The following is a 25,069-nucleotide window of genomic DNA, read 5'->3' on the forward strand; positions in this document are numbered from 1 at the left end:
CATTCCAGCTCCAGTTGAATATTTTACAGACAGTGGCGTACTCGGAGAGGGGGTTTTGATGGTTGAACCCCTCCTTTTTCTATATTGGAGCCTTCTCCTTTCAAATCCCAATTCTATATCAAATATTTCTTATCTTGTTTGCAATCCAGCAATTTGTAGCAGGATATTGCTATTGGACCGAAAAATACGATGACTTTTTGTCATGCTTTCTCTCGCGTATCGAAACAAGAGTACGTACCGTAACTGTTTCATTGTCCTTCTTAACACACTCAATAGTCATAAGAATATCAGACATGTTGCAGTGAATTTATCTCACTTGCAATTGCAACGTGTAGCAAGTCTCAACAGCGCACAGTGTACGAAGACCTGCCATTGTTGTGCATTCATTTTAACAGAAAATAGACCGATTGATATCTCTTGACGCGCGCACAATGGCAGACCCACTACCCCACTACGCTGAAGTTACCTTGGACAATTGGAAAAATTTTCAATCCTCATACATTTTTCAAACATCAATCATTTTTTCTGCTGGTTACGCGCCTGTTTACCATGTTACAGCAAGGTTATACTGAAAAAGCAATATACCCTCGCATGTGGTTCCATTTCCTGAGTAACCGGTTTTACAAACACAACTGAATGATCCTTCAGTGTTATTGCAATTGGCGTGGACATGGCAGTTGTCTGATCCCGTCATGCATTCATTGTCGTCTGAATGAAAATATGTACTCTTTATTCAGTAGTAGATATGTAACAAGAAAAGGTTCAGAATTAGGAAGAGGAAAGTTAGCAAGTAGTCTATATGAATGAAGACGGCATGAAAAGGCATGTTAGCAAATTGCATACAACATATGGACCATATAAATAACAGCACATTTAATTGTTTGAGAAGGGATATCTTCATGATCAGAGACCTGGGAATTCTGATTGCTCTACTGTCCTCAAATTTAGACTAGGACCATTGAGCAGGAGTTCACTGATCAATCACTAAATCTGCATTCCAGCTCTAGCAGAGCAGGATAGCAGGCTACAGCAGATGTAGACAGAAACAGCAAAATACCCTCGCATGTGGTTCCATTTCCTGTGTACCCGGTTCTACATACACAATAGAACGATCCCCCAGTGTTTATGCAATCGGCGTTGTCATCACAGTTGTGCATTCCATTCGAACATTCGTCGATGTCTAAACGAAAACAAACGATCATGAATCAGGGATATCTAGAGCTTCTAGATATCTAGAGTTCTAGATATCCCTGTCATGGATAAGAAATGTTAGGCTTCCGATATAATGGAATGAACATAGTGCATTCGAATGAGCCGATAAAAGCCTGCAAATGAAGAAATGATAGCGGAAAACATACTCACTGTACCGAACATGCTATCTGCTCTAGCTACACATACACATACACGTCCCTATTCCAGGGACCGTACCGAAAATGGAATTCAATATTTTAATGTCGTATGAAAGTTTTGACAAATATACCGACGAAAAGTTAAGAATATGAATTAATGAACAGAAATCTTCTTCGTCCTACGAACATCCGTACTGGATACGTTGCATGTATGATTAACTGTGTGACCCAGCAAATACTATCATCAATATGCTACAAGTTCTATTCTAGCAGCCAGTGCTATGGCGAATATTTCACAATGTAATCAATGAGGACATCAGTTTCATTTGTGAAGTATTGAGCAAGATCAAAATAATTTATTATTTCTCATGCACATCACATTTTAACATTTTCAAACTATCAATGATGCACCAGGTTTCGCATGTATGAACCTACCGAACAGTGTAAACCGTTGCTTCATAAAAGCTATCCTTATTTTCGGAAATTTGAAAAGGTTTGGAACTTTGGGTAATACCGGTAAGTATGAATTTATTCGACTGTATTCTGTGGTTATGTGATCTTGAGCATCTCATGAATAGAATTTATGAAACTGCTCGAACATCGTTGTGTAAGAACATCAGTGTAAATTTGATCACTCCCATTCGTTTTATAAGCCTGCCGTCATCAGCGGAGTTGGGTTGCGAAATAATAGTCCTACGAACGACACAGCTATTTGAACTTCATCAATCCAGTCTTCCGCCATGTGACAACTCCGCATTGGTGATGTCAGACATTAGTTATTAATGGCAATACATGGGAATAAATCCCCACGACTTTTCAAAATGGATCCACTCCAGCGGACCAGCCTTGCCGAGAGCACAATCTTAATTGTTTCCCAAGCAAACGCCACCGAAAGAACGATAATGGCTATTTTATTAATGACATTGTTCTATTTTTTATTATGTCATATATATTATTAATCAATCACTTTCCCCGCACTGGAAGTGTACCAAGCACCACTTATTTTTACTGATGGGATTTTGTGAAAGAGTCATCAACTGGTCATCTATGTGGTGTGGACCGATCATCATGAAATAGCTCTACCGTGGCACAGGGTGCGGCAATATGAAGATTGAATATAATTTACTTGTTTTCGAATACGCATTCCATAAAGCACAAAGAGATTGCACGAAAAATCCAATATCATATGATCAATATTTGCAAAATTCTCAATCGGTCACTAAATCGGTGATAGTCTTGAGCCTCAATTTCTCATCTACGATACAATCACCTCCAAGGCTATTAGGGGACCAGGGAACTATGCCCTAAAACAGGGTGGTTAAACTGAAGTTCTGTCGCGGGCCTGATTCAAATCTCTTGATCGCTCGCGGACTAGACTAGTCAAATGGTGCCAAAGTGCTTATCCAAATCCATAGGCTGTTTTGCAATGGGATACATCATCATAATTATAGTATTACTGTTCATGGGGCTCTATTCTATCAGCAACTTTGTTCACAATCAAGGGAGTTGTAAACATAAAATCATTTGCCTCCTGAATACAATTATAAACCATTGAAACAGTGGTGTTACCACCGGGTCACTTCACTACAATATATAAGTCGGCACATTTCTGCGCTCCCTTTCTTTTAATTGTGTTGCGATTGGCCCTACAAATGTGTTGTGAAATCTTGCCAGACGAATTTGCTTCCACATTGCTAAATCCCCATTTAGGTATCCTGGTATACGATTTTGAGTCACAGCATGAAAAAGGTTACTAAATCGCTACGATGAGCCAACTCACTATACTAAAGGAAGAGGGAGATGAGATGAAATCATTTACCACAACTGACATACTTTAGAGGTGCACATATGATGGATAGAATAGATGACTTTTGTAAGGTCATGGACCATTTCAGTCAGAAGTTAGCTGTGTGCTTGCACAATGTAACTTGCATGCAATGGTTGACAATTGGCGTTCTCGGTGGATAACTACCTTTCGGTCTATTTTTCCTGAAAACTTCAATCTGTGGTGAACTACTTTCATCAGGTAATATGGTGTCACTGTCACGTACTTGGTACAAATGTTGACTACAGTTAAAATGCAATATTGCCATCAGACGGTCATAATTTGGCACATCATATGGACATGTTGGATATTTGCTGTCTTGAGGGATTATTTATGTGGAAGTACATCTTATTTAAAATCTCAACTGTTGAAAGAAATGTGCTAGAGCTGGATCCGGCCGCATAGCCATTGCTTTGACATCCCCAATCCAGAAAATGTTAGTGAAACAAACTTGGATTGAGCTACACAGCTATGTCCTACAATGAAAATAAACTTTAAAAAAGTAGCGCCTTGCTTACCAGTGAAGATAAGAAGTGGAGTTTGAGCCGTTGACGCTCCACCGTTTTGAGTTCTGGTTGTTACTCTAAGCGTCAGATTATTCCTTGCATTTGGGATCAAGTTGGAGACTTCGATCTTACAATGAGAAGATGTGTGTTTAAAAAAGTATACGCAAAAATACAACAAATCAGCACCTCTTCGCAGGCTGTACATGTACGATTCTACTTTGCCATAAGCAGTTCGCACACCGCTGCCATGAATACGATTGATAAAACATGAATCAAAATGAGCAACACACCGTAAGATTCGCGGACCCATCGATATCATTATCATTCAGAGTTGCAATAGCAACCGATCTCTCCAGCACTTCGTACATCACTGATTTCGGCACATTCGGTACAGTTACTACAGCCGAGTCCCCAGCATCGTTTGTAGTGTACAGCACATTTAGGGTGTCCAAATCGGCATCGCTGATTCCTTTTGAGAAAAGGGTAGAGAGAGGTCACAGCTAACAATTGAAGGTGGACAAAAAAATCGGCAAAGCTGTTATCACGTTTGTTTACATGTCAATAGCGGAATCTATCATGATTGATTTTAACAAATTGATGACTCTATTCTGTATACTCAACTAAGCGCAAAGTTTGATGAAGGAATTTCACCGTGGTTCAATTGCAACACACAGACTATCTCGAAACGTAATCTAGTAATGAACCCCCAAGAAACTAACAACTGAAAGAAGATACCTCGCACTTGCAATGAGTCATGTAAATAAGACAATATTGTTACACATCTGATAAATTACTATAGATTAGTGTTCCGCAACATGCGAGGATTGGATTTGAAGCAATTTTTTCAGCACAAGTTCAAACTTAACAGACCTATCAATTGCATCAGCTTCGACCATGCTGACTGCTGTATATAATTGCAATGATATTTTGTGTAAACAATTTCACAAACTCATTAAAACTGATCATTACTTCTCGGCAAAAGTTGAGGGAACCAGAAAGTATTCATGGGCTTACCGGTAATCTGAAAATTGAAAAACTTTTGCTGGTAACTACCAAGGAAATGTAAACATGATCAAATTCAAATATATCAATTCTACTTTCGTTTTACTTGCCGACAAAAAAGCCTCTTTTTGGGTGCTGAAAATATGGTAAACCTGGTGTCATCGTAAAACATATGCATGAGTTGGGTTAGTGTCTTGACCTCTCGGGATCTCCCTTGACTGGCTCTGGTTAAGAACCAACACATTCTAAAATAGTATACCCATTTTAATTTGAAATTGGTTCAATATGCACTATATCTCACGGGGGCGGTGAGAAAAATGTAGACTTGGTGTCTATGTCTACAAGACAGGTTGCGGTACGTCGAACTAGCCGTGTGATTCACATAGGTGAAGCTATGTCCGGCAATAGAAAGAATACTTCCAAGGTACGCAAGGACCTGTCTGGAGTCAGATCAAAGGACACTCACAAAACCCCTTTGCTTATGTTATAGTTTATATTTGTTGAATAATAGTAACTAGAAGTATAAGAAACGACCTAAGAGTAAACTCCGATACAATAATTCTCAATCAATAAAGAAGGGTCGGATGTAACACACCTTTGTCATAAAATTGAAATCTTTTTGCTACCGCTGATCGGTCAAACCATTCGTACGTCCTTGTGAATAGCAAATCATCGGTGCTACGAAACCGAGGTAGTACCTTCTTGAAAAACACCAAGCCAACCCAGTATACCGTATTGGTGTCAAAAAAAACTGGCGGCACGTTTTCCAAGCTTCCGTCTGTGAAAGATTGGAGCTGTAACTGGGATATTACCGCTGTTGCGAGCCGAACTGTACCTTGCGCAACCAGATTCAAAGGTATAGATTCGCAGCTGGTGGTGTTGATATACGATGTCATGCCGTGTGTTCCATCTTCCGCTGTGTACGTCAGGTACACTTCCATATTTGACGAATTCAAACACTCGTCGGAATGACGGTTGTTACGGATATAATTCACTTCATTGTCGTACCAGAAAAACTTTCCGTTGATGCGGCCTGTCGAACAGAGCATACAGCTGTAGTCTTCTCGCAGGTGCGGCTAATTTCCAAAATTTTGTCCCTATTTCCTGAAAGTTAATGCGAAATCGGGCGAAAAGGCTTACATAACGCAACTGTTAGAGCAAGCACTTTGATGAATGATGCGAATATTGTCGACGACAAATTGCATCCACTTTATCACAGTGCTTAAGTACAAGTTTTGGCGCTTCTTTGTTTTACGGTCATGACAAGCCAGTGTTATCCCATGATATCAACAGATGTTTCCCATGAACACGTCAAAATAAATAGCCTTTTTTGCCTTTGGAGAAACGGATATTAGGATTGGTGGGAAGTATTAGAGTTGGGGTTGGGGAAGGTGGATATTAGGGTTGGTGGAGGGGGTATATTAGAGTTGGGGAAGGGGATATATTAGGGTTGGGGGAGAGGGGGATATTAGGGTTGGGGGAGGGGGATAACCTATGGCTCCCAAGCCATATATGACCATTTCGATGATATACTATGGATATTTGATAAATTCTTCATTTGCCACCCAACTCCCATCTGATGACCGAAATCAATATTCTTGTGGCAGCTGGGACAAGTCTTTGCAGGGTCAAAAAGAGGCACATCTAATGGTTTTACGAGCTTGGAATCCCCATTTTTAAAATCGTGAAATATATGTCAAATATTGCCTGCCGAGAATTGCTCATTTACCAGTCCACTGTAGTGGATTTTTTTCTATAATGGTGAAAACACGGGACCAATCTGATCTGCCGAGCTCGATAGAAAATTTGTAGAGTTGCTAAAACAAAGTTGCTATCGTGCAGGCAGCCATACGATTATTTTCAGTTCAGCAGAAATTAGATTTCGCATGTCTTACCGTCAACGTTAAGTAATGACTCGGTAAAATCCGGACTCGTCAGACTCGAAGGGTCTAACACCTCTCTATAGGAGGTATTAACAACCTTCAGTTCGTAGTGAACGGTTTCGAAACCAGCCGGATTCATCTCTCTCTCTAAGACGTTTACAGATGATATCAAAGGGCTGTTATATGCGTCTTTTATCAGCTCTTCCAAGTCTTCATTTATTCTACTCCGGAGATGTCTGTTGACTCTTCCAAAAACAGACGGCGTGCCTGCAAAACAGTTGACAAGGTTGGACAAGTGACAGAAGCAATGAAAGGAAGCAAAATTGTCATGAAAATGCAATTGTAAGTAATAAAACTAACATGAATCCGTAGAGATATGACGTTTAATAGTTTTCCACGGTGAAACAGCATGTCTCAGTATCTTGTTTCTAATACGACCCACAAAATTGAAGACTGCCTATTACCTCTGTAACCGTAGTACAGATGTTTGAAAGTCCTTCCCAAAATAGCAAATGTTCAGGTCTGGTATTCGCGTAAAGAGCCACAATCGGCACGGCACCACATTCGTGGGGTGCACTTGTGCTAATCTCCATAGCCGATTCATGATTCGTCGTCGTCACAAATAATAATTTAAATATGCTCCATCGAAAAGTACAAGTATTGTTAAGTTCCAGGGTTTTGTGGGTTAAATGCAAAACAGAATTTTAAGCCGATACCTAAATCGCCTACAAAACATATTATGTATGTGATGCCGAGATTTTCTTTTAGTATAAAAATGAGACCTAATTCAATTAGAATTTCTGATTAGTGACACTAATTCGAAAATTTTTATTTATTTGCACTGAAACCCCCGCAGGGTAATAAACTAGTACTTTCATTCCAACCTTCCAGCCTCATCACACAGTGCAGCAAAATGATGATAGTCATTTACGGTACTCAAAATAAGAACATTTCACCTGTTGTGAAATCTGTCCACTCTCCGAAGTCAATTCCGCTCACTAATTCGTCAGAGATCATTGTAGGTCTTGCCCGGATTCCGTATTTTGTGTTCGGAACCAAGGGATAACACGGGGTGCCAATACTGTAGATGAAATTTCAATCTATTAATACTTATCCCGCCACCAAAGATCAGTGGTGACAGCACTGGTCTCCCGATCCGCAGGCCCGTCAATGGCAATGAAGGACATCAAGCGCAAAAATTTCCTGAAACTAAAATCACTGATCCGATGTCACAACCCCTACAAGAAACATTACGATGATTGCGTGTATAGCCCAAAGTTGATTGCGAAAGGAAAGCATCCATTGCTATGAATCTGGGGATTTCATTGTATCGTTTTGTAAACAAATCTTTGGTTTCTAATCGAAAAGTTATGATCACTCAGTCTAACCAGGTTAAGTCACAAATGCAATTTATCAATCCAATTCAAGAAGAGCTGACTCCATCTCAACCTGCTCTTTGAAAGAGAAATTATTTGATCACATACCCTACCAGAGTAGCCTATCTGACAAACAATGTTCCGTCTAATTCTTCACGATTCTGCTCGCACTCACCAACTCACTGCGCGGTCCCTTGGACAACAGTGCGTAACGACGGAAAAAAGGTCATGACTTCGGCACTACGCAGCACTACGCAATTGCGCACACGCGCAGCTTAGAGGTAACATTGCTGACAAACACCCAATATCAACATCCAGTTAGATGAAGTTGCTGTAGCCAGTCAACAACGTGCAATTGGGTAGGATATCACAATGATACTTCTACTTCTACTCGATTTGAAACAGGTAACTATGCTTCAACCATCTTGACTCTCCCTAATCAGCACTACTAAATGTCAACGTATATAACGATAAGGAACACTCAACCTGAATCCATAAAGTATGTTTTCTGTGGTCGTCCAGCTTAGACGCGTATCGATATCATTGTTTGGGCCTCGAACTTGAAATTCCCATTGTGTAATACGTGGATTGGAACCAACGAAAACGATAGCCGCGGTCGGTAGTGGATCACTGCCCACAATGACTTTGATCGGTGCAGGGTCTGAATTGATGAAATGGTTTGAAATTCATGACGTTTCTTCTGAAACAACGGCAACTTCTTAACTTTACTTCACTTTCTCTGAACAAGTGGATCACTGCGAATTTATCACCTCATTATTAAAACGGTGTGTTCCTAGCAGGTATCATTGGCAGTTTAGTGCTGGAGACTGATATAACGAAATATATAACTGTCAACGAACTCACATGTACGCGCCACGCAACCTCTGGTATCCATTGAGGGGGTTGTAATGTCATACAAAGTATCGGGCAGAAGACCGTCAATGATCTGTAATGTGTGTTGAAGAGAGTTTTTACATATACAACGGGAGAGATAGCGTAGTGGTGAGCGTCTGCGGCGCTTACGCAGGGGGAATGGATTCAAGTTCCGGTGTCGGAGGTTATTCTGGGCTCCTCGTACCCCGTGTCTGTGTTCTTATGACGACAAAAAAGCCCAGAAAAAAAGAATCAACGAAGAATGAAAATCAAGACAAGAGCAAGAAAGAGCGAATGAGAAGAGTGACGAATTAAGATTAACATCAAAAAACTGCGACACGGCAAACTAGGCAAAGTTGTGATTGTGATTGTGCTGTGAGAGTAGTGGCTTCTGAGTGTATTGATAACCTGATATAAGTCACGGCGGGTGTTCTTACAAGTTATAATCAAACAACTACATATACATCGAATATCTATTGACTACGTGTGCATAATTTGTAACGTAATGACGAGCAAAGCCAATACTCGTGACATACTAATGGCCAGTGGCATCTGAAAATCAGACGTTTAATTCAGCCATCAATAAACTGATATAATAACCCACTCTTGATTGTGCAAGAATGTTCACAGTTCTGTTCATGTCAAACTCATCGTACAATAAAAAGGAATCGTTCTTTCACGATGAAATCGATTAGGTATGTGAAAAATAGTCGATCACGATTGCTTTGGATTTTTTCGAATGTCATCGATTGCGATAACGATTACTTGAAAATCTATTAATCGTCATAATTAAGGCGATCTTTTTGTGACATGTTAAAATAAGTCATATTTTGTCAAAATTGTAGCGATAGGTCAAAATATTCTCAAAATTGATTACAAACTCAAAATTTTTTTGCAACCTGCATTTCGTTTGTATCAGATGTTTGCACGCTCGGTAGGGTTGTATTTAAAACAAATGGTTGTTTATAACACTTTGTTCAAAACATGTTTTAAACAGTGTTTTAGACAGGAGTCTTTTTTTTTTTAATGTGTTTTTAAGTTGTATAATTATGCCACAATTGTGTAAAGATTTTCCAAAAGACATGTTGTATGAACCTACGGACGATCACCACCCGATACAGCCGATGTACACGATATGGGATGGTTGGAACCCTCAAAATAGTCAGTTCAAAAGGAGCTATATTTACCTATATTTTCAATATCAATCCACTATGACGTAACAAATGAATATTTGTGAGGTCATGGCTTCAAAGAAAAAAAATCAAAAAAACAATGAAAACAAGTTTTAAACAAGGGCCTTGTTTTAAACATGTTTATTTGAATTGATTTTTTGTTTTAAATGCAACCCTAACTGTCGATGAACTCATCATTTTACAGCTTGTAGCCTACTTTATAGACCTACCGTCGCCCATTGTCGGCTCATTGTGAATCATAAACGGTCAAATGACATGGTGCTGTGCTCAACGTACCGCAATATCCTAACTCAGTGGTTCCCAACCTTTTTCGTCTTGTGGACCCCTTTAGAGCTATCGAGCTTAAATTCCTCCATATTAGAAAAAGTCGTCCAGTGACTAAAAAAGGTGCTTTTCAACGCACAACCATTTGTTGACCGAGCAATATATGCCCAAACTAAGTCGAATGTGGACCGCAAAACACTTTGGTAGAGTACCACGGGCTACTTCTGTATATATATATTATTTAACGCTAGGTGTACTGTTCTTTAGACAGTAACAAGATCGAAAGAAATCAGGTCGTCCCTTTCCGTTGTTGTAACACTGCGTTAATTTTTGCCTGCTGTTTAACGGTTGGGTAGCTTGGAAAGAGTAGAACGTTGCTGAATTGGTATTGCATGTGATATTTGACTTCCACTTGTCTAAAACTTCATTTAAAAGATGCGCTCTAAATAGTGCATGACCTGTTCTGCATAAAGTGTCAAAGTATATTTTTAACCGTGTTCCTGTCTTATATTCAATTCATAACCAATTCTGATGGATTCTAATTGGTAACAGCTTTCATATGACACCTTACTTATGAATTTTGAGTTAAATAGAGTCGTGCCAGAGAGTTCAGAAATATCGTCACGCATCACTGATTTTAACATACTGGTATGTCAATTTTCAAATCAAGATTTGAACCTTGATTCTGTAATGCGGAGGGGAATTCCTAGTGAGTGAAGAACATGTACATCCAATCATTGCTTACCAGCATTACTACCTGCAGCCTGTATAAGTAATGATTTTAGCAATTATAATTATACGCAAATTTCATGGTTGAGTAAGCACGAAATCCTCATTTTTCATACTGCAATTGCTCAAGAACCGATCAATAAAGTTATATTAATTAAATTCCATTCTACTCAGAATTGGGTACTTTAGTTGTACATGATATTTCAGAGAAATCTAAGAGGGTGTGAAGACGAATTGAAATATTATTTGGATGTAGACTCGAATTACTGATAGTCGGTAAACCCAGAGGCACCCTTGCAAGCATAATGCACATGCAATAAATAAAAGTACTCTCTGAGCATGGCAATAATTATCTACTGTAACACATTATCATAAAGGAGTAGAATAATGGCAAAATCAGATGATCACTGAATTAATATAATTAAAATTAATTAAAAATTAACCTATTTTGCATTATGCACCATATTATATTTTTAACCATGTTGCTGTCAAATATCAATAATAAAACTAAGTTTCGTGCATTCTAGTTGGAAACAGCTTTCAAATGACACCTTGCTTGTGAATTTTGGTTTAAATAGAATTGCACCAGATAAGTTGAAAAATATCGTTATGCATCACCGATTTTAACATGTGCCAATTTTGAAATCGCGTTTTGAACCTTGACCCAATACTGTGGAGTGGGGAAATTCGTGGTAAGTGAAGAACATGTACCAACAATTATTGCTAAATAACATTCAAACCTTTACTCTACGTAACCTCTGAGCTATATCAGTTACAATCATACACAGGTTTTTTGTTGCCAAATTTCATGGTTGAGTAATCACAAAATCATCATTTTTCAAACTGCAATAACTCGAGAGCCGTTCAACGAAATTGTCCGAAATAAATTTCGTTGTACTCAGAACTAGATACTTTAGTTGTATAACACGGGGTTCACAAGTTTTTTTTATTACTACTGTAGAACCGGTTCTACAGTAGTAATAAAAAAAACTTGTGAACCCCGTGTTATCTCCCGATACAACCCTAAAGTCAGATTGGCCCCTAAAAATTTCAAAATCCCCCACTGGCTGGGAAACACTGTCTTAAATGAAGCAAGACTGCGTGGGCTAGGTATGGGCATTGGTTCTCGTGTTAAGAAACGCATGACGGAAAATTGTAATGTTGGCAGCATCGTCAGAATGAAGCAGCATGGCATGTCACCAGCAGTGCACGCACAACTTCAGTGTTGCCAGCCAACAGCTGCTGCTGTTGAACGCTATTTTTCCATTTTTTTTCTGATATTCATGGTGTTTGTCGACTACTATGGTCATTGGTCATTTACACCCGGGAGATAGTCTTCATTTTTTATTCCGTAACTGCCGACATATAGCACGGCCCACTTCTAGGCTTTTTGTAAGACATCGCTTACACAGATGAGGTGGCGTCGAGGAGCCTAGATAAACCAGATTTCGTCAAAATAAATATTTTTTTATTTAAAAATTTGTCAAGTTTTCAAGTCAAAAAAGTTTTTTTCACGTAATGAGAGACAGTTCCAACCAGAAATGACGATAAGTAGTATAATTTTAACATTGTGTGGGAAAACACCTAATTTACATAAATGAGGTCGAAATTAATTTTTTTTAGGTCAAAATCTTCCGGTTTTTAGGTAAAAAAAATCGCCCTAGTCATAATCGATTGCGATTACCAATCACGATTACCCCATGTCTGGTTTGCATACATAGTAGGGAGTAAATTATCGAAGAGCGAGAAGCATCAAGCAATATTCAAAATCTATTCAAGTCAACAATAAAATATCTGTACCGGAAGAAATCTGGAATCACTGCTGTAATTCTTGCTATTTTTGCTGTGTCGTTCTTGCAAGGTGATCTGGTATGAGCCCTCTTGCGCAAATTCAATTGTTACCGCAGATTCACTATGTGTTGTGACTTTCAGTTGGGTACAATTCGTATCTGCAAAAAGTACGAGATATTCATTCCTAAATATTGATGATTATGGAAAAGTGGTTTTATTAATAGTTCGACAAAATATCGAGAAATTACTTCAGATTCACTTTACGAGATAGATAGATAGATAGATAGATAGTCTTTTATTCGTCACATCAATAAATAAAGAAGTATACGAAACAAATATTGCGGAATAGACTGGGAGACGACGAGGGGCCGTTAGGCCTTCAGAGTCAGTCGCCACCCGTTTGGAGTGTTTGATGCATATATAAATAATTACGTGAAACATATATATATTAAATCACACACATATACGTAGAGTCAACATGCAGTAAATATATGACTAACGACACGATATTAAGATGGAATTGGTCATCAATAGTGGAACTAGGATTTTCTCCACTGGCTTGCCTCCAGTCAGTGATTGTTATACGGAAAATTATGAGTCCTATATCGGTACCTCTAACTTTTATCTTGTTGGAAGCATAATCCTGGGATAGACACACATGAGTGAAATTGTTGCCACTAGTAGGCAGTATAGCAACTGCATCATGAGACTAGGGATTGAGAATAGTTTAGAAATTGTAGGTTTTTTGTTGTTGCAGTATTGACAAGTTCGACTTAGCCTTAAAGAGGCAAGACGCTTCATTTCCTGCTTCTACCTATATAACGTCCGTCTGCATCACATATCTCTACAGAAGTATTTCATTCTAGTAATAGAGTGGTCCTCTAACAGTGTTCCGGGGCACACTAAGGTGCCGATTGGGCTGCCGGGAGAATATATGGTTAACAAGGTTGTTGGAAAACAAAAATTAAGGAATCCAAACTCTGATTGTGGCATAATTAGATTATTTTACCCGCTCAAGACACGCAATGTACAATTGTACAATGCAAGGTCATGACCAGACATGACTCATGAGGGTGTCAAAATGAGCAAGTACGGTCTCTAAATCTGGCATCCCCCTCAGCCTAATGCCAGATGTGACGCAGCTCAATATTTATCTTCCTTTGTCACTGTTTTCATTCTCTTTTTGGATTGGTCCTTGTTGAGGTCTTTCTCCAGGATTTTGATTGTAAGGACGCTGTGAGCACATGCATCAGCGTAGGCGGGGAGAATCCGAAGAATCTCTTCTGCCAAGAATGAGACCGGAGCATCCAGCGTCATTAGCAATAGCGGTGGTGCGTCAACTCGACCACATATAGTAGCATTTAGGAAGGTGATAACTCAACAAAAGGTCATTGCTCGGGCAATTGCGCAGTGATGTTGAGGTTTGGCTCAAAGTGTAGATTTTTTTTTGGCAACCCCTATCAGAACAGGTACCTTTTTCTGTATCTTTTTTGTCAGTCATCCTCTAGTCAAATCTTGTCACTAACTATTTTTACCTTTGAGAGGGTGTCACTGGGTTGAAATGGTTGAGAACCACTGAGGTAGTATCAGGCATGTCATGTACGACCTTTGCACCAGCATTGACAAAGAATTGAAGCAGGGATTTAACCAAGACATGAGGTTACAAATCACAAGTCACTCTCTGATTTTGTGTTTTGACTCAATAATTAACTTTAATTGTGATTCTGCTGCTGAGTCCTCAAGTATTATTAGTTATTAAGCAAACTTCATGTGATCTATGTTAACTTAAATCACAAATTAGGTTAGAGCAAGTAAGTTGGACTTCATTTTAATAAAAGTTGCAGTAAAAAGTTGCAATTATAATTTTTGTTAAATTGTTACGGTATTCGATACTCGAAAAGTTTCGTTGTACAACCTAATTCCTGCAGAGTAGTCAAATTTGTTATTTTGCCATGTCAAGGAAATTCTGGCGAGGCCGCCAATTTACATTTATTTCCAGTACACAGCAAGAAAATGACGCAATGCGGGAATAATTCCGCCCCACCAAAAAAAAAATAGCCAAACAGCATAGCGATAGCCCACTCCCCCCTAAAACAAGTCAACTACCACACGCCAAATCCCTCGAGTCTGCAAACCTAACCAATGGTATTACAGAAAAACTCACTCTTGGCGGCTTTAACAGAATCAATTATCTGAAAAGGTGACCCAGTGAAAATGTAATTTTTGGAGGTCTGGCCTGGGAGTTCGTGAAATGGGAAACTGTCTCAAATTTAAACAACAGAACTAATAAAGCGATCTATTTACATTTTACATATTGTTCGGACACCGTCGTGCTTGTCAGGGGTAGTTGAACTTTTTGCTTGCAGGCCACTGTGTCATAGATAACAGTCAGATGCAGCTAACCCATCATATAGCCATTTGCAAATCAAAGAGAACAGCTTCTTGGGGGTACAGAACTTCAATATACAATGGAATAGTATATTCATATTGAAATGAACCCGAATATTCTCGGCTGACACTCGTCAGGGGTTGTTGGTTGCTGACGATTACCCCTAACGCGTGTAGGCTGAAAATATTCGGGTTCACTTCAATATGAATATAGTATAACACAACTAATAGAACCATTCTAGTTTATAACATGTTTTTTAAATCACTCGTTTTCATTTTCGCACAATATTTGCAGCAAAAATTGGCATGAAAAATAGAGTACAGTTGGAAAAAGTTCCACTATAAAATCCCCCCAAACAGTATAAAACATCATAGTACACAGATTCTGTGTATCTAGGAAGCTGTAAAAAGAGTTGCAAAGGTTGCATAAACTTGTCTTTGTTATAATGATGTTGGATAAAATGCTTGATGGACCCCTGGAAGTCACCACTTGATAACCTCGATTCTAGATCATTTAGCAGTCTCGGCTACCAAGAGATCTTAAACTTCACATCTATAGAACTATGGAATAGTTGAACAGATGTATAAATTCAATTTTGTTTCCATTTTAATACCTCATTTCAAGAATCGATTTCTACACAGTACAAAGTAGGCTACATTAATATTCCAATAGACCAGAGGTTCTCAAACTTTTTTAGACACGCCACCTTCAGTGAAAATTTGGCGCCCCCCTCCCCCCCCCCCCCCTCCCTATTGTCATATCACAAAATGCAACCAGAATGCTAGCAATCCCAGCGGATAGTTTGATGGCATGGAATGTTGACAGTTAATGAGAGAATTCTCAGATAAGAAATTCGGACTATACACAAAGCAATAATCATGAATTGGAGGTAAATCTTTTCAGTTGACCACAGCTTCGCGCCCCCCTTCAGATGCTCTCGCGACCTCTCTCACGACTCAAAAGATTTGCCGTTCTAGACACAGAAGATTTGAGGAAGTTTGAAATCTATGTATCTATTCCATTGTTGTCTCCCCGCAAAATTAAACGCTTAATTTACCTCTGAATCCAAACAACATAACAGCAACACACGCTCGCCATAGTCTTCCAACTACCATATGTTCACTATGTTCAGTCAGTCAGTCAGTCAGGTTTATTAATATTTTCATCGTTTCAAAACATCACAAGACTGCGATACAATGAAGGAGTCGAAACAACTTGGAGGGTGTCGAAACAACTTGGAGTAGCCATTAAGATCAGACACCCACCTTAGCCTAGGCGAAGTAAATAAGAGGCATGCACACTGAATGAAAAGTAATGCAGAGAATATAAGACGCAAGCGACAAAATGGGGTGGCATGTGGCGGAGGGCGAGGTCGATGTTAGGTCGTGGTCCGGTAATCCTGAAGACTGGCTAGTATTGATTTAGAAGAAATTGCTTGTATTTCGACTTGAATGCGGACATGCTCGACGACTGTCGGATAGCCGGCGAGATGCTGTTCCCCAATTGGGGTCCGGCATACTTGTTAGAGCAATGCGTTTTCTTGTATTCAGTCCTGATCATATGATAGTTGTTCTTCGTTGACGCGCGTGTGCTGTACTTGTGCGCTTTTGTCTCCGAGGTGAAGTAGTCCTTGAAATTTGAGGGACATTGACCGCAATGGAACTGATACATAAACTTGGCAATTTCTAGCTTCCTCATATCTTCTAAGTTTAGAACACCAAATCTTTTGAGAAGCGATTTATCAGTTGCACATCCAGGCCCCCGTGGGGCTTTGGCAATGATACGGATGATCCGATGTTGAAGTTTTTGCAGTGGGTCGATTGTATTCTTGCAGGCAGCACCCCAACAAAGAATTCCGTATTGTAACTTTGATAGGAATAGAGAGTTGAAGAGTATTAACAGCACGCTGACTGGCAGAATGTAGCTAAGGCGGCGAAATAGACCACATACCTTCGATAGTCGTGGTTTGAGTGATTGTATGTGACTCTTCCAGGACATGTCCGAATCCAGTAAAACACCAAGGTATTTGGCATTTTTAGTGTTGGAAATTGGTTGGCCAGCGATGTCAACGGTTAGGTTATCGCAGGAGTTCACGACCAATAATTGGGATTTCGCAGCGTTAACCCGAAGGCTATTATGGGACGTCCACTCATGCACTTTGGGCATTTGATCACTGGTGACGGCATTCAAGCTTGCGGTAGTAGGTGCGTGAGATAGGAGGTGAGTATCGTCAGCGAAGAGTGTGGTATTCAAATTCAATGATGAGGTTTCAAAGATATCATTGACATATAAAGTAGAAAGGACAGGTCCAAGAACAGAGCCTTGCGGAACACCACAGGTAACAAGGTGGGGGGAGGACAAAGTGTTGGATATCGAAACCATTTGATATTCCCAGTAAGGTAGCTTTTCATGAGCTCTAGTTGTGTTCAGGCAGCACAACTTATATGAAAACTCAACAATATATAGTCAGACTCAGACCTCACCTGTGGAACACTCGACAGCTATACGACAATCGTGGAGCACGTTCACTTTCAAGTTGAAATACAAGCAGTTTCTATTACTTCACCTGTCAACACATGCCCTCAGTGTGCATGCCTCTTATTATCATGTCCTAGGTCTACTCGTCTCGACGCAATCCTATATTTACATGCTATCGCAATCTTATGATGTTGTGAACTGGTAAAAATAACCGACTCAAATAGAAATAAGACCGTTCACACAGATGATATGAATTGTGAATCGGGCAATGTTTTGACTTACTGGGACTTCCCCTGAATTAGCCCATGTATTTACTCAGGCATATACTTCTAAATAGTATATTCATACTGAAATGAACCCGGATATTTTCGGCTGACACTCGTCAGGGGTAATCGTCAGCAACTAGTATAGAATTCAAAAGAACAGCGTATCCTCTGCTAGTTGCTTACGATTACCCCTGACGAGTGTCAGCCGAAAATATTCGGGTTCATTTCAATATGAATATATACTATTTAATTGAATAACTAAAAGGTTAATCACTAGGGCAAGTAAATTGAAGTTCTGTACCTCCAAGAAGCTGTGAATATACTTCTGTGAGTGAAAGTGAATACCGGACCGGTAACATAATGGTTCATAGCAATGGAGCGATAGAATCTCCATTTTATAGTAGCATAAATGGTTAGAGCAAGGAGAATATCAGCATGCCGATAGATCGGTCGAGCTATCGTTTCAAGCTTGCCACGACGAGTAAAAAGTAGCTAAACTATAATCCTCCGACAAAATAACTCGTGCTTGCGAAGGCCGTATAATTTCCTTCTACTTTCTTTGCTGTCTGTACCTGTTGTCGGCCCGCATGGTCGCTGGAAATCGGCAGACCGGTGACTGTCTTGGGAGCCAACAACACACGCCCATGTCACCATCTTCCGAATATCTTTTATTCAAGTTCAAATTTATTCATACAATTTCATCAGTTCAAAACATCAGACGACTGCAATACAATGAATGATAGGAAGATGCCGAAACGACTAGGAGTAGTCTTTAGGATCAGACACCCACCTGGGCCTAAGCGATGTACAGAGGAGGCATGCACATTGCACAATTACACATTGAATGAAAGCAAATGTAGATACTATAAAATGGCAAGCGATGAAATCAAGGGGCAAGTGATGGAAGGCGAGGTCGATATGCCAGGTCGGGGTCCGATAACTGTTGAGAGCTGACTAGAATTCATTCAGTAGAAGTTGCTTGTATTTCGACTTGAATGTGGACATGCTCGACGACTGTCGGATAGCCGGCGAGATACTGTTCCACACTTCAGGTCTGGCAGATGTGATAGACCGATGATTTTTTTTGTGCACCATATGATAGTTGGACGACGTGGACCGTAGTTGATATCGAGGTAAAGAAGTCATCGAAATTCTCGGAGCAGTGGCCGCAGTGGAACTGATACATAAACTTTGCAATTTCTAGTTTCCCCATATCTTTTTTGTTCAGGACACCGAATCTTTTGAGCAGTGATTTGTTAGACACACATCCTTGTCCCTTCGGGGCTCTGGCTATTCACGGTAACAAAAGTTCATCTTCTTTCCGAATTCTCAAATAAATCACCTATACCTGTACAACGGATCTAATTCGTCCCGGTATTAGATCACAAGCCCTTCCCACTTCCACGATATCAGTTTATGGACGATGTTACAAGACATATGATTTTGCTTAGTAGTTTATGAATGGATGGTATTGCATATTTCGTAGTGGTAGTCATAACCTTAGTAGTGAGCATTTTTGTGAAATACCTGTCTCTTCCAGTAATCGTAACATCGATGATCAAAATTACACGGATTACGATATCGAATGTAAACAAATTTAAACATCATATCGTTCGCTGCGACTATATTATTGCTAACATACCGTAGGTTAGTAATCTATACTGCGACAAGGTTCGGTTCGGTTTTCTAGCAATTTTCAACAGTTCAATACACCACAAAATTGCGATGCAATGAAAAGACATGGAGTAGTCTTTGAAATCAGACACCCACCGGTGGCAGCAAGAAAGCAAAATCAGCATAAAACTTGTGACGTCATAAACTATACTGATTTATTACTTGACTTGACATATACCACGTTATTTTACTTGGTTCACTGTAACATATTTGGCCTGCACAACAGGCTAACATATCCCGGTGGGATCACACAGTTTTCGTTATCCGATGCGTTGCATCCGTCGTATCTCCAAAATAACGAGGCCGAATATGGCTCCTTACTCTTACTGTAACAAACCTAGACACAGATACATTTTAAATATACCAACGTGTTTTGTTAATACGTTATGTGATAAGACCAGAGGTGGTCAAAGTAGTCAACGTCGCTACTCAAGTAGAAGTAGAAGTAACGCCGTAATTTCTACTTAAGTAGAAGTAGTAGTGTTGGTTCACAAGTAAGTAAGTAAGTTGGCATTCTACGCCTATTTTGCCAATAAAACTGAAAACTGTCAAGGAGAAGTAGAAGTAGTCTAAAATCATAACTACTTAATAAGTAGTGCGAGTAGGCAAAATCTACTTCAAGTATTTCAAAAAGTAGAAGAACTTCGTTACTGACCACCACTGGATAAGACAGACAGACAGACAGACAGACAGACAGACAGACAGACAGACAAACAGACAGACATTTATTGCTTCGTCAAACATAAAAGTTGACTGGAGGTGACGATATGGCCAATAAAGGCCTAGTTACTCGTCACCTCCATGGCAGTGAAGTGATCAAATGTATTCATATAAATAAATATAACAGAGGACAGTCTGCAACATAGAAGAAAATAATAATCACAAATATATAACAAAGACAGCAACCACGGTAACACACCAGGTAAAGCAATATGATATCAATAAATGGATGTATAATATATAAATTAACGGGTACATTCTCTCATATGTTATTGTAATTTGAAAAAAGGTAATCCAGGTATTGGGTTCTAAATTCATGCTGAGGCAGCTCCTTGACATGATCGGGCACGCCATTCCAAACATTTGGGCCCTCATATACTCAATGGACTGCTGGGCCAGTCCGGAACCCATGCGATGAACATAAAGATGACACATCTCATGAGTCACACGTCTTACTATCTGTGTACTGTAGTCTGATTAATGACTACTACTTCACCAATCTTATATAGACACTCAGACTTGCAAAATGCGAATGGACAAAAAGGAAATAATGCGTTATCCGATGTCATACTCCAGTGAGTCCAATCGAGCCAATATTGCAATATATATTATGTATGGATTTTGGGTAATTCCGATAATGGGGGTGTAGAGGAAATTGTAGGATGTGATGTTATTTTAACACATTTCAATAAAATATTCATATTTATTCTCGAAGCTTTTCGGCTGACCCTCGTCAGGGGATATCGTCAGCAATCATGCGAGAATACGAAAAGCTATGTTCATTGTTCAACAACAATGTATATTGCTAATTATGACGTCACACAGAAAATATACAAAGTTAGAAAAACAAGAGAACTGTAGCGTAGTCCAGTGCTCTTCAACCGGGGTGGTCGTACACCCTAGGGTGTACCAGAATTTGCAAAGGGTGTACCACTCGGATGGGGTGTACAGGGGTGTACCAGATCCGAATTACAATGAGCCGATGGCTAGCTATCACAAAGGCAGGTTTCTGGGTCAGGACAGGTTGACGCACAAGTTAATGACCATGCAGCACCGTAAATGCCACACCCCAAACCCCCCAATTGGGGAGGGGGTGAGCTCGAAAGGGGGCCCAAATTATTTCGTGAATTAACATAAATTATAGCGTATTTTTTGAAAATTTATGCAATTTTTTCCAAAATTTAAAGTTGCCAATTATGTTCATTATTTGGTACTCTTCCCCCAAGAAAAACACGCAACATTTATAGAAATGGACATATCGGCGTTGGCCATTAACACGCCACCACGCACCAAGATATATAATGATTTAGTACTTATTACATGCGACTCCAAGAAGTGTGCCAGAACGATCGGCAGCGCGAAAAGCTTGGCCGAAACGGACTGCCCTTACGCAGACCGAAAACTTCGTTATTTATACCAAATAATAGGTTTAATTGTCCATAGGCGCCTAAATGACTGGCGCCATATGTTCCTGTCTTGGCAATCTGAACCTCAGAAGACAAATACCATCCAGCAAGAAAAAATATATGCCAGTGAAGAAATACCAATTTGAAATCGTGTGCGTCTTTTAGTTTAGTACGTTAGAGCAATTCTATATTTTTGATATAGCAGACAGGAGGTCACGAAATAAAATCATGTAACGAAGTCATACCAACGGGTCCGCCCACCCGAAAATGTTTAATTATTATTTATGGGCCCTACAGTTTCCGGTAAATCTGATAACATGAGCAGAGAGGACAAGATATTGATAGCAATATATATGCAATGCAATCTTATTGGCCGATTGTATCATGAATTATCGAAAATTTTCGTGATCCGAGCTGGCACACTAAACAGTGCAGCAAATTTCTCGGCAAAAGCGAACACTGTGATGAGGGGTCGGTTTATCACCTATGAGAACCCAAAACCCAAGTTTTTGTGGGGGGGGGGCTGACGAAGTGCTGTTTCGTTCCTGCCAACGGGTATACGCCCGAAGATGTCTAATTATTATTGGGATGTCCTACAATTTTAAAACAGACTTCGCTCAGCTCCACCGGTAAATCTGATTACGTGAGCAGAGAGAGGTTCAAAATTGATAGCAATATATATCTAATTCCCGATCATATTGCCCGATTATATTCTTGAATTACTAAAATTTTTCGCGCTTCGCGCGTCTGGGCGGGAAAAGCGGTCTCACATAACGTACACCCAGTGGAGATGTGAAATAGCATCAAAAAGCGGATAGCCAAGGGAGGGTCTGGGGGGCGAAACCCCCCATAAGTTAGGTTTATCACCCCATGGGGGGCCCTAGGCCAACGATTGGGGGGGGGCTGAGGAAGTGCTGTTACGGCCCTGTGAGCATGGTACGATGTTATCTCAAGTGTAATACAGTACACCGTTTGATTGTGATGTCATAAGCACAAATCTCCCGTAATCATTTAGCCGTCGGTAATAGACCAATGGCTCCGTTTGGTGTTGGAAAGTAGGCAGTTAACAAACATGTGTTCAGCTAGTCATTTGTCTTTTAGTGATTTTTGAGGAAACCGCCGCGATAGCTCAGACTTCTTGAATCGGTACTTCATACCCGACGTTAATAAATACCGCAATGAAAATAAAAAAGTGACGTAGCCAGCCAGGGTCGAAACAGCATCCATGATGAAATCGAAACCCTTTTGTTTTAAAATGCCGATGTTATGTCCAATATTTCGCCATACATTTGTAATTTAATATTTTGTTACTAGTGATTCAAATTAGCGACAATAGACTGTGTATAGCGACATAGGATCTGAGGTTACTGACATCTCATGCAGCCCATGTGCTTCTGTCGACTGTGGGTGGTGTGGGGCAGGCCTGATACGCAGTAGGCTGGTGCGCCTGCTATCATCGCTGATCTGAATCACCGCTTCTGCAGCAGTAGCTTTACCTATTCTCTCCCCAATACTGTTACATTGAGGTTGATTATCGTTCGTAATGTCATGCTGTTTTGGGGCTGACACGAAATAAATTCCAATTTGCGTGACAGGCGGCCTAACTGGCGGCGAATAGACTCTGAGACCAAATACTATTTTATTCAAATCCAAATTTTTGACGGCAATAACTCCGCTTCTACTGGTTGGAATTGAACCAAATTGGAAGAACATCGTTTTTATAGACAACCTAATACTTTCATCGGGTGAACAGAAAAATTTCAAATTTTTCGGTATTTATTTTTCCCGTACTGGTTGGAATCGAACCAAGTTTGGTGTGTAGGCTTAAATTAGGTAACCTAACAATTTTATCAAGTAGCCAGTACGATTTGAGAAAAAAAGTCATTTTTGAAGACCCCTAATGAACAGGGGTGTACGAGTTTTGAGCAAACGTTAAAAGGGTGTACCACTCCGAAAAAGGTTGAAGAGCACTGGCGTAGTCTGCCGATGTTATAAAAGAAATATGTCAACAACTATCTAAAGTTCGTTCTCTGTGTGACTGCCTAATCACATCGAGCAAGTGCGACGACACAGACATCGAGCCATCTAACTGGTTAAGGAATGACGCGAAACCGCGACAGCTGGAGCGTGAAGGTCCTGCAGAAATTTCAATAAATTGCAGCTCCATTACGGTGGCGTTCTGAAAGGGAATGGCTGCGGCCAATTTTTTTTTCGTTTTGCCCTTCAATTTGAGACCACATCATTTTTAGAGCGCAGTGCCCCAAGGAAGTGATTGTCGAGTGGATCTCAGTCGGACTCATACCCGCAACCCGTTGGGGCGTTGGTAGCCTATGCAGCATATATGGTATTGCACCACTATATGCTATCTCCTCATGCATGGTACACGAAGCAGACATGGGGTAATCGCGATTAGTAATCGTAATCGATTACGACGATTACAGCATTTTCAAGTAATCGTAATCGCAATCGATTACATTCTAAAAAATCCCGAAGTAATCGTAATCGACTACTTCCCATATTTAATCGATTTCTTTGTGAAAGAACGATTACTTTTTATTTGTACAAGGACTGTGACATAAACTGAAGACTCGTGAACAAGGAAGAGAAGATATTATACCAGTTATTCAGAGCGTAAACGTCTCATTTGAAATGCCACTGGTCATTATTACGTCAGAGGTAGCCTATTAGCTTTGCTCGTCTTTGCGTAGGAAGTGTCCACACATAGTAAATAGTAGGGATGGTGTGAACCTCTGAAAGGTTCAGGTTCGTGTGAACGCGAACCTTTTTGAAAGGTTCTGTGTGAACGCGAACGTGAACCTCATGACGTCACGTGAATTCATATTGCTAATTCTAGCCCGACATTTCAATGAAGTGGTAGCCTATATTAATGTACGTACACGATACATGGCGATGCCACATAATGCCACAATTCTGCTAAGTACATATTGAGGTTTTAAACGTCGCCAAATGTCTGGGTTGTAATGACTCGAGTCACGATTTTCAGATGACTCGACTCAGCTCGAGTCATTTTCTCAAAATACGGAAATCACTCGACTCGAGTCAATCTGTCAATTGACTCGATTTGAACTCGAGTCATTTCGCATGACTCGAACCAAGAGAGAGAGAGAGTGAGAGAGAGAGAGTCTTTATTTTCATCCAACCAAAATACATAACACACGGCAGTGATGGTAGTACAGAAAATATGCATTGCACAAGCACAGTATTCGGTATTAGATGGGAATGATCGATAAGACCGTGAAGGTCATCTAGTCTGATCACACCAGCATCAAACAGGTACACTTGACTCTAAACAGTCTGGCTGTAAAAAATATTGGTTAAAAAAGT

At 40.0% G+C, this 25,069-nt stretch overlaps 1 protein-coding gene across 1 annotated transcript in view; it reads right to left on the reverse strand.

Annotated features, from left to right (window-relative positions):
* The window catches only part of LOC145448832 (uncharacterized), a 77,533-nt gene that overhangs the window by 40,226 nt on the left and 12,238 nt on the right, over nucleotides 1-25,069 (reverse strand). The window contains exons 2-12 of the mRNA XM_080327285.1: nucleotides 12,801-12,949; nucleotides 8,806-8,887; nucleotides 8,428-8,602; nucleotides 7,522-7,646; nucleotides 6,578-6,832; nucleotides 5,518-5,715; nucleotides 5,278-5,460; nucleotides 3,971-4,149; nucleotides 3,693-3,807; nucleotides 1,058-1,180; nucleotides 586-708 (exon numbers count right to left, since the gene is read on the reverse strand). Coding sequence (XP_080183411.1) covers nucleotides 586-708; nucleotides 1,058-1,180; nucleotides 3,693-3,807; nucleotides 3,971-4,149; nucleotides 5,278-5,460; nucleotides 5,518-5,715; nucleotides 6,578-6,832; nucleotides 7,522-7,646; nucleotides 8,428-8,602; nucleotides 8,806-8,887; nucleotides 12,801-12,949 — 1,707 coding nt within the window. The remainder of the gene's footprint in view (nucleotides 1-585; nucleotides 709-1,057; nucleotides 1,181-3,692; nucleotides 3,808-3,970; nucleotides 4,150-5,277; nucleotides 5,461-5,517; nucleotides 5,716-6,577; nucleotides 6,833-7,521; nucleotides 7,647-8,427; nucleotides 8,603-8,805; nucleotides 8,888-12,800; nucleotides 12,950-25,069) is intronic.

The sequence above is a fragment of the Botryllus schlosseri genome, chromosome 10 (assembly GCF_051294905.1).
Source record: "Botryllus schlosseri isolate E-star chromosome 10, Bs_hap1, whole genome shotgun sequence".
Taxonomy (NCBI): Eukaryota; Metazoa; Chordata; class Ascidiacea; order Stolidobranchia; family Styelidae; genus Botryllus; species Botryllus schlosseri.